General features: G+C 43.0%; 1 protein-coding gene across 43 annotated transcripts in view; it reads left to right on the plus strand.

Annotated features, from left to right (window-relative positions):
• Positions 1–9,295, plus strand: part of LOC118373222 (polypeptide N-acetylgalactosaminyltransferase 12-like) — a 46,988-nt gene extending 37,693 nt beyond the window's left edge. Inside the window, exons 7-12 of one of the 43 annotated variants that reach the window (XR_008070664.1) lie at positions 2,492–2,623; positions 2,926–3,183; positions 3,308–3,403; positions 3,462–3,605; positions 3,654–3,701; positions 3,899–4,036. Coding sequence is in view for 1 of the 43 variants with exons in the window: in XM_052470014.1 (XP_052325974.1) it covers positions 2,492–2,623; positions 2,926–3,039; positions 6,200–6,358; positions 7,931–8,071 (546 nt within the window). In the remaining 42 variants the exon portion in view is untranslated. The other 42 variants (XR_008070674.1, XR_008070667.1, XR_008070661.1 and 39 more) reach the window with 42 other exon arrangements.
• Positions 9,296–10,470: the final 1,175 nt, after the last annotated feature.

The following is a 10,470-nucleotide window of genomic DNA, read 5'->3' on the forward strand; positions in this document are numbered from 1 at the left end:
TTGTCAACCGTGATGGCGAGATCATGGAACGGGCAGTCCTTCCCGGGAGGAAGAGCAGCTCCGTCTTGCCGAGGTTCAGCTTGAGGTGGTGATCCGTCATCCACACTGATATGTCTGCCAGACATGCAGAGATGCGATTCGCCACCTGGTCATTAGAAGGGGGAAAGGAGAAGATTAATTGTGTGTCGTCTGCATAGCAATGATAGGAGAGACCATGTGAGGTTATGACAGAGCCAAGTGACTTGGTGTATAGCGAGAATAGGAGAGGGCCTAGAACAGAGCCCTGGGGACACCAGTGGTGAGAGCGCGTGGTGAGGAGACAGATTCTCGCCACGCCACCTGGTAGGAGCGACCTGTCAGGTAGGACGCAATCCAAGCGTGGGCCGCGCCGGAGATGCCCAACTCGGAGAGGGTGGAGAGGAGGATCTGATGGTTCACAGTATCGAAGGCAGCCGATAGGTCTAGAAGGATGAGAGCAGAGGAGAGAGAGTTAGCTTTAGCAGTGCGGAGCGCCTCCGTGATACAGAGAAGAGCAGTCTCAGTTGAATGACTAGTCTTGAAACCTGACTGATTTGGATCAAGAAGGTCATTCTGAGAGAGATAGCGGGAGAGCTGGCCAAGGACGGCACGTTCAAGAGTTTTGGAGAGAAAAGAAAGAAGGGATACTGGTCTGTAGTTGTTGACATCGGAGGGATCGAGTGTAGGTTTTTCAGAAGGGGTGCAACTCTCGCTCTCTTGAAGACGGAAGGGACGTAGCCAGCGGTCAGGGATGAGTTGATGAGCGAGGTGAGGTAAGGGAGAAGGTCTCCGGAAATGGTCTAGAGAAGAGAGGAGGGGATAGGGTCAAGCGGGCAGGTTGTTGGGCGGCCGGCCGTCACAAGACGTGAGATTTCATCTGGAGAGAGAGGGGAGAAAGAGGTCAGAGCACAGGGTAGGGCAGTGTGAGCAGAACCAGCGGTGTCGTATGACTTAGCAAACGAGGATCGGATGTCGTTGACCTTCTTTTCAAAATGGTTGACGAAGTCATCTGCAGAGAGGGAGGAGGGGGGTGAGGAGGATTCAGGAGGGAGGAGAAGGTGGCAAAGAGCTTCCTAGGGTTAGAGGCAGATGCTTGGAATTTAGAGTGGTAGAAAGTGGCTTTAGCAGCAGAGACAGAGGAGGAAAATGTAGAGAGGAGGGAGTGAAAGGATGCCAGGGCGATATAAATACATTTGTTTTGATTTGATTTAGGCTATAAAAAAAAACCTGAGGATTGAATATAAACATCGTTTGACATGTTTCTATGAACTTTACGGATACAATTTGGATTTTTTTGTCTGCCTTTTTTGACTGCGTTTGAGCCTGTGGATTACTGAAGAAAACATGCGAACAAAACTGAGGTTTTTGGATATAAAGAGACTTTATCGAACAAAAGGAACATTTATTGAGTAAATGAGTGTCTTTTGAGTGCAAACATATGAAGATCATCAAAGGTAAAGGATTAATTTTATCTCTATTTCTGACTTGTGTAAATCTTCTACTTGGCTGGTTACTGTTTGTAATGATTTGTCTGCTGTTCTCAAATAATCGTAAGGTATGCTTTCGCCGTAAAGCCTTTTTTAAAATCTGACACCGTGGTTGTGATTCACAAGAAGTTAATCTTTAAACCTATGTAAATATGTTTTGTTTTCTGAATTTGTATAATGAGTATTTCTGCAATCTCACTGGATGTTGGCCAGGTGGGATGCCAGCGTCCCACATACCCTAGAGAGGTTGCTTAAAGGGATCAATCACACACAAATTTGAGCATTTTGTTTATTAGTCCACTGTTAATACAATCCCCCAAAATGTTTCATGTCAAGTTTTCAAGATACAGAGCAGTAGAGAGCACACACTGTGACGATTATGCATGTTTTGAGTGAACTCTCCTTTAATAGTGACTAGGATGCAGGATGCAGTGGTTCACAGGCAGGTGGAAGTGATTATGTGTGATTTGGGGTTGTGTGCAACAGAAGAGGAGTGTGATGCAAAAGTCTGTTTTTGTAATGTGTGTGTGTGTGTGTGTGTGTGTGTGTGTGTGTGTGTGTGTGTGTGTGTGTGTGTGCGTGTGTGTGTGTGTGTGTGAGAGAGAGATGTAAACATTTTGAAAAACCATATATGGTGCTGTTGTCTGTCATTGCACACAATATACACAGAGACTCAAACAGACAGGAAGTCGGTTTCACATTTGATTTCTGAACTCATATCAGCATTGGCTCAAAATAAATACCCTTTTATGATGCACAATCCTTCTAATAAGATGTTTACATTTCAGGTAAAGAATAAGTTCTGTCTTAGCCTGAAATCCAGAAGCTGTTTTTCTAACATTCTGCTCTGTGTCATGTTTAGCATGGCAAGGAGTGGAATGATAACTGGTACCCAGGCTTGTCCTGTCTATGCTTATAGAAGACTCTAGTTCATAAATTGGAAAGAAATGTGGAACTAAAGTTTCTTGTGCCGTTGTTGTTGTCAGGAGGCCTTTGGGGATGTGACAGACAGGAGGAAGCTCAGGACCCAGTTAGGATGTAAGGACTTCAAGTGGTACCTGGAGAACATCTATCCTGATATCCACGTTCCTGAGGACAGGCCTGGGACGTTTGGAATGGTGAGGAGAATGCTGCCATTTTGACTCCAGGGACAAATTCATTTGGCAAACGGAAACAGACCGAAACTATCTGAACTTGTCCTGTAAGAAAAGCTTGTTATCGTTTACCTATACTACGGTGTGCCTTAATAATAATAATAATAATAATAATGAACCTCACATTGGCACCACATGAACCTTTTTTATTAAAGGGATAGTGCACTCAAATGTCAGTTATCATAGACAATGTTGAACATTCTCTTGACTACCCATACTCATATCTGTACTATGACTAATGGCATCTGCATGTTGTTTCCCTCTAGCTGAAGAACAGAGGCATGTCCAGCTACTGCTTTGACTACAATCCTCCTGACGACCATAACCTGGTGGGCCACCGAATCATCCTCTACCCCTGTCATGGCATGGGACAAAACCAGGTAGATATAGCTCCATCTTTACTCTCCATGTCCTTCATTTAAAACCAGGTAGCTATAGCCCCATCTTTACTCTCCATGTCCTTCATTTAAAACCAGGTAGCTATAGCTCCATCTTTACTCTCCATGTCCTTCATTTAAAACCAGGTAGCTATCTTTACTCTCCATGTATTTAAAACCAGCTCCATCTTTACTCTCCATGTCCTTCATTTAAAACCAGGTAGCTATAGCTCCATCTTTACCTTCTCCATGTCCTTCATTTAAAAACCAGGTAGCTATAGCTCCATCTTTACTCTCCATGTCCTTCATTTAAAACCAGGTAGCTATAGCTCCATCTTTACTCTCCATGTCCTTCATTTAAAACCAGGTAGCTATAGCTCCATCTTTACTCTCCATGTCCTTCATTTAAAACCAGGTAAAACCAGGTAGCTATAGCTCCATCTTTACTCTCCATGTCCTTCATTTAAAACCAGGTAGCTATAGCTCCATCTTTACTCTCCATGTCCTTCATTTAAAACCAGGTAGCTATAGCTCCATCTTTACTCTCCATGTCCTTCATTTAAAACCAGGTAGCTATAGCCCCATCTTTACTCTCCATGTCCTTCATTTAAAACCAGGTAGCTATAGCTCCATCTTTACTCTCCATGTCCTTCATTTAAAACCAGGTAGCTATAGCTCCATCTTTACTCTCCATGTCCTTCATTTAAATTTAAAACCAGGTAGCTATCTTTAGCCTTCCAGGTAGCTATAGCTCCATCTTTACTCTCCATGTCCTTCATTTAAAACCAGGTAGCTATAGCTCCATCTTTACCATGTAGCTATAGCTCCATCTTTACTCTCCATGTCCTTCATTTAAAACCAGGTAGCTATAGCTCCATCTTTACTCTCCATGTCCTTCATTTAAAACCAGGTAGCTATAGCTCCATCTTTACTCTCCATGTCCTTCATTTAAAACCAGGTAGCTATAGCTCCATCTTTACTCTCCATGTCCTTCATTTAAAACCAGGTAGCTATAGCTCCATCTTTACTCTCCATGTCCTTCATTTAAAACCAGGTAGCTATGGCTCCATCTTTACTCTCCATGTCCTTCATTTAAAACCAGGTACAGTTGAAGTCGGAAGTTCACATACACCTTAGCCAAATACATTTAAACTCAGTTTTTCACAATTCCTGACATTTAATCCTTGTAAAAATTCCCTGTTTTAGGTCAGTTAGGATCACCACTTTATTTTAAGAATGTGAAATGTCAGAATAATAGTTGAGTGATTTATTTCAGCTTTTATTTCTTTCATCACATTCCCAGTGGGTCAGAAGTTGACATACACTCAATTAGTATGTGGTAGCATTTCCTTTAAATTGTTTAACTGGGGTCAAACGTTTCAGGTAGCCTTCCGCAAGCTTCCCACAAGTTGGGTGAATTTTGGCCCATTCCTCCTGACAGAGCTGGTGTAACTGAGTCAGGTTTGTCGGCCTCCTTGCTTGCACACGCTTTTTCAGTTCTGCCCACAAATTTTCTATAGGATTGAGGTCAGGGCTTTGTGATGGCCACTCCAATACCTTGACTTTGTTGTCCTTAAGCCATTTTGCCACAACTTTGGAAGTATGCTTGGGGTCATTGTCCATTTGGAAAACCCATGTGCGTCCAAGCTTTAACTTTCTGACTGATGTCTTGAGATGTTGCGTCAATATATCCACATAATTTTACAGCCTCATGATGCCATCTATTTTGTGAAGTGCACCAGTCCTTCCTGCAGCAAAGAACCCCCACAACATGATGCTGCCACCCCCGTGCTTCACGGTTAGGATGGTGATCTTCGGCTTGCAAGCCTCCCCCTTTTTCCTCCAAACATAACAATGGTCATTATGGCCAAACAGTTCTATTTTTGTTTCATCAGACCAGAGGATATTTCTCCAAAAATTATGATCTTTGTCCCATGTGCAGTTGCAAACCGTAGTCTGGCTTTTTTATGGCAGTTTTGGAGCAGTGGCTCCTTCCTTGCTGAGCGGCATTTCAGGTTATGTAATATAAGACTTGTTTTTACTGTGGATATCGATACTTTTGTACCTGTTCCCTCCAGCACAAGGTCCTTTGCTGTTTTTCTGGGATTGATTTGCACTTTTCGCACCAAAGTACATTCATCTCTGAGACAGAACGCGTCTCCTTCCTGAGCGGTATGACGGCTGTGTGGTCCCATGGTGTGTATAATTGCATTTGGAAATTGCTCCCAAGGATGAACCAGACTTGTGGAGGTATACCATTTTTTCTGGGGTCTTGGCTGATTTCTTTTGATTTTCCCATGATGTCAAGCGAAGAGGCACTGGGTTTGAAGGTAGGCCTTGAAATACATCCACAGGTACACCTCCAATTGACTCAAATGATGTCAATTAGCCTATCAGAAGCTTCTAAAGCCATGACATCATTTTCTGAAATTTTCCAAGCTGTTTGTAAACTTTGTAAACTTAGCTATAACTTAGCAACTGTAGCTATAACTCCATGTTTACACTCCTTGTCCTTCATTTAAAACCAGGTAGTTATAACTCCATCTTTACTCTCCATGTCCAACATTAAGTAGTGGTCCATACACTGGTGTGCTAGCTTACAGCTGTCATGGTAAACAATGCTCACAGGGCTTTCATGGCCAATAGCCTTTTCATGGCTTAGTGGTTATTTGGCTTTTGCCTGGGCCTGGCAGACAGCATGTGGATAGTGGAAAGAGTGTTTGTCTCATGGCTTCAGATGATAATGTACGTTGACAAGTATAAAATTGCTTTGTGAATTTGGACTGAAAGGATAGTGATGAAAGCAGTAACCATCACGCTCAACCTTAAACTTAAATAGTCTTTGTTTGGTACGTTGAACCAATAAAACATCATTTTTGCGCCCAAAGGATAAAGAGAGTATTGTACAAAAGTGATATCCAGTGTGGGCTACATTGAGCCCCTTACAAGTTGGCATTGTTATTTCAGCACCCCTCTGTGTATCCACTGTGGTGCCTTACTTTGTACTGGCAACTGAAATGGACACAACAAAACTCACACTACACTGCCCAGATTGCCCACACTCTGCTGGTCTCACCCTGCGTCTCACCATACGTCTCACCCTGCGTCTCACTCTGCTGGTCTCACCCTGTGTCTCACCCTACGTCTGTCTCTCCTGCTGCAGTTCTTTGAGTACTCCAGTAAGAGAAGTGAGATCCGCTATAACACCAGAGAGCCAGCAGGGTGCGCTGTGGGGGACGCCGTCTCCACCTACCTGACTGTGCACCTGTGCAAGAATCCCCGGCAGCCTGTGCCACAGGACCAGAAGTTTGTCCTCAGAGAGGTGAGGGGGAATGGGACTATGCATCCTAAATGGTAACCTATTCCCTATATGAGAGCCCTGGTCAAAATGGCACCCTATTTTCTACACTGTTTAGACAATAGGGTATCATTTGGGATGGAGCCAAGAGCTTGTCTTCAAGTGAATGGGTAGGATGGCATGGAGGTGAGGAGGGGAAGTATGGTCATTTTTGGAGGGAAATGCAGACTTTAACGACAAGGAACTGGGACAGGAAAACAGGGAGCAGAGGAAGTGGTTTGGGGGAGGGTTGGGAATAGGGGAGGTTTTGGTAACAGAAAGAAGGTGAGGGATAGTGTGAGACTATGGGCCAGAGAGAAAAAGGGTGGCTTAGAAAGAGGGACAGTGGTGGCTCGTAGGCTTTAGATATACGAGGACAGGCTCATTGTAATGGAATTAATGTAAGGGTATCAAACGCATGGAAACCATATGTTTAATACCATTCAGCCATTACAATGAACCAGTCCTCCTATATCTCTGCCCACCACCCTCCTCTGAAGAGGGTGGAGAAAAGAGAGTGGAGTGCGTTGTGGAACACCCAGAGGAACACACATGGACCTATACAGGAAGTGTGTAGCTAAATGTTGGTTTTCACTAATCACTCTTGTGTTCTGTGTGTGTGACGTTGAGTTTCTTGTCGGAGCGGCCTCGAGGCCTTCAGAGCATGCTCACAGGAAACTTTGACAAATACTGACATTAAGCCCTCCCCTCTCAGCTCTCATCTCTCTCGTTCTCTCTCAGTGATATCTCTCTCTCCTTCACAGTTCTAAAATTTTCACACTGTCAGTGCTCTCTCTCTCTCTCTCAGCATCCTCATAAAATGTCTCTCCTTCTCACCCACCCACCCACCCACCATTGCCTTAGCCTCCACAGACTCCAACTCCCCTCAGATACAGAATCAACCGGGTATCACTTTAGTAAATCAAATCCCCATAGTCTTTCTATGGAGTAGTAGATGTCACATAATCTAATAATGTCTTTCGGATAGCTTTGATGTAGCAGTTTGTACACAATGGATCATAGAACATTGAGGTAGCCTATTGTCTGGGTGTGCATACTTGGTTGTTTATGTGTTCAGTGTAGCCATCTATATAGCTGGAGCTAAAGCATTCTATCTAAATGGAGAGGGCGAGGAAGAGAGGTAGGGAGAGAGAGAGCAAGCAACAGAAGGCAGGGGGACAATTTCTTGGCCCTCTCTCTCCATATTCAAACATGATTATTTCAATGTACTGTGATATTGCTGTTTTCACACTGCACTGCTCCCCTCTCTGTAATGTCTGTAGTCTCTGGAGTTCCTGGATGTAGTCTACACACCAGTGGTTTACAAGTCCACTCCTCCAGGGCTGTATGCAGTCCTACTGCTGTTAATATCCCTTTGTTGCTCATTTATCATTGAGTCCACACACTTGGTTGCTCAGGTAGATATTAGCTGGTTAGAAGGCAAGGATGAAGACCAGCATTAGGTAACAGGCCTGTAGGGCTACTCTATACTAGTGGTCCATTTGGTCTGTCTGTATGAATAAAGGTGACATGTTCTAAATCACTCTTCTCCAATAGGACGGCACCCTTTACCACATGATGACCCAGAAGTGTGTCCAGGCCGTGGACGGGTCGGACAACGGCAGCCGTGCCCCCGCCCTGCGGCCCTGCTCGGACCACGCCAACCAGAAGTGGTTCTTTGAGGAGAGGGGGGAATAGTGGAGCGAGCCAGACAAAATCTCGAACACTGGGGTGGAGGGACAACCAAACCCATATCCTGTAGTTGAGGGAGAGGGATAGAGGCCCCAAGACCCATACTCAGGTCCAGTGTCCCTATGCTGTGGAGATAGCCTGGGTCGTTTTCACTAGGAACTAAACAGAAAAAAAACTTGCTGAAACGGGGAGGTGCTAATTGAATTAGTGCAATTGGAATCACTTGTTTTTGTTTTCTGTTGCACACTGTTTTGAATCGTTGTGCCCTAATGAATATTACCCAAGTCAGGTGAAGCAGGAACTGCTATCTTACCTCCTGTATCTATGCACAACCTTGTGCTTGCTCGACAACGCTTGATATTTGATATTAACACATACCACATATCTGCTTCTCCAATCTTTTTATTCATTTTTTTTAACATTGTTTGTGTTTTCAAACACAGTTTTACATCCAGGGATTTAATGACAACTGTTGCAATTGTTCATGCTGTTATTTACATTTACATTTAAGTAATTTTAAGTAATCTTCTTATCCAAAGTGATTTACAGTACACTAAGTTATTTTTTTCTTGTTTTTCAATGGTTAAGGGCTGTGTCCACTCACTTCAATGGGCGTAACATCCATAGAGAATGATAGAGGCCCCAAAAGGTCATATTTGCATGGGCAACACCATTGAGAGCTTCCACCAATTTAATGCAGTCAACTGGGTGGGACTTCCAACTTCATTGGCTGTTCCCTCCTGGTGACCCTGTTGGATTCATGTCATCAGAAGGGAAAAGCAAATCGTTTCGAAAGAAATGTACTACTTCAAAATGGAGATTGCCTTAATGCCCCCCCTCTCTCACTTTCATTGTTTTCCATCTCTCCTTCTCTTGAACCCAGGACCACTTTGCCCCTGGTAGTGGATGTTTTTGGCATTGCAGTGTTATTGACAGTGACAGTATGTACTTGCATTACATTGCAGCTGGATAGCTCAGACTCAACCTCTAGAGGGCGCCAAAGTTTCCATCTTGTGTGCTGATCTTTTTCCCCACTCCAACCAATATGCTCTCAGCTCAGTGACGTGTGTGCATGGTTCATTTTTATTAGTGATGCATTTACGTCTGTCCCTCATTGTAAGGTCAACCCTGTTTTGTGAACAGAACTCTTGTTTTAATATGGTGAAACCATGACCTTTTTTTTGATCATCTAATTGTCAAATCATAGAGTAAAAAGCTGGTTCTACTCTTTCTGGCCATTTTTCTTGTGTTTTGTGGTGGAAAACTGAGTGGGTAGATTATAGAACGTCAACCCTGTTGCCCATAGATCTTTATTTTTAATTTTTTAAACTTGCATTCAATTGTCACCCCCTGTTGCACAGAACAAGCTTTCATTCCCCCTGTCACAACAGGATTGATGGTGATTTAAGAAGAAATCGTTAACCTTGTTAGTGTCAACCCTGTTACTTTATTTGCCACTGAATAGGCACTTACTATATTCATTTTTTAATTTAACCTCTTAAGATGGGAAAACGTGTGTTTTATGAAGTTGAACATGTGCTCTTTAGGTGAAATCAAAAGGTGCCGAATTGGTGGAATGACCCAAAACTAAACACACATATATATATATATATATATACTGTGTCTGTTAATTTCATTACATTCATGTTTATTTCAAATTAGATATTTCCTGCAACAATAAATAGGACAGCGATTGTTGGCATTGAATAAGAAACATTAATTTAGGCCATCAATTGGGCGATTTTACCCCGAATAACTCCCTTACCTGATGCAAAAATAGATATCAAAAAAAGATTTAAAGACAAAATATACCACTTATTCCCTACAGTTATAGTGCATAAGGTGTCAAAAGATATAGCCTATGTGTATGAAAGATTGATATCTTATGCAAGGAGGTTGTGACCAGTTGTGGATGTATTGATCCCTATTTAGCCTAGAAGTGTGGATATGTGTGGTCACATAGTCGTTGCATTTTTGGTGGATGTTGGGTACACAGCGGTGACACACCCACACACAAACAGTATCTTTCTGACAGGTCATAGAATAGGGCGGGGCTTCTCTATCATTGTACGTCATAAGGTGGGATGTTCTGCAAGCTGTCCAGATGTTCTCTGTCTGTATGGGACACAGTACTCTGGATGCCTCCCACATGACTCCCTATTCCCTATGTTGTACACTACTTTTGATCAGGGCCAATAGGGGACACAACCTCTGTTAAGTAACTTCTTCCACTTTCACATACTATATATGCACTGTGCAATTCTGTTTTGTTTCTCTTCACAGTGTTCTATGACATGTACAGTACCAGTCAAAAGTTTGGCCACACCTACTCATTCAAGTGTTTTTCTTTTATATTTCATATTTTCTACATTGTAGAATAATATGGAAGACATCAAAACTATGAA

Source organism: Oncorhynchus keta, chromosome 19 (genome assembly GCF_023373465.1).
Source record: "Oncorhynchus keta strain PuntledgeMale-10-30-2019 chromosome 19, Oket_V2, whole genome shotgun sequence".
Classification (NCBI taxonomy): Eukaryota; Metazoa; Chordata; class Actinopteri; order Salmoniformes; family Salmonidae; genus Oncorhynchus; species Oncorhynchus keta.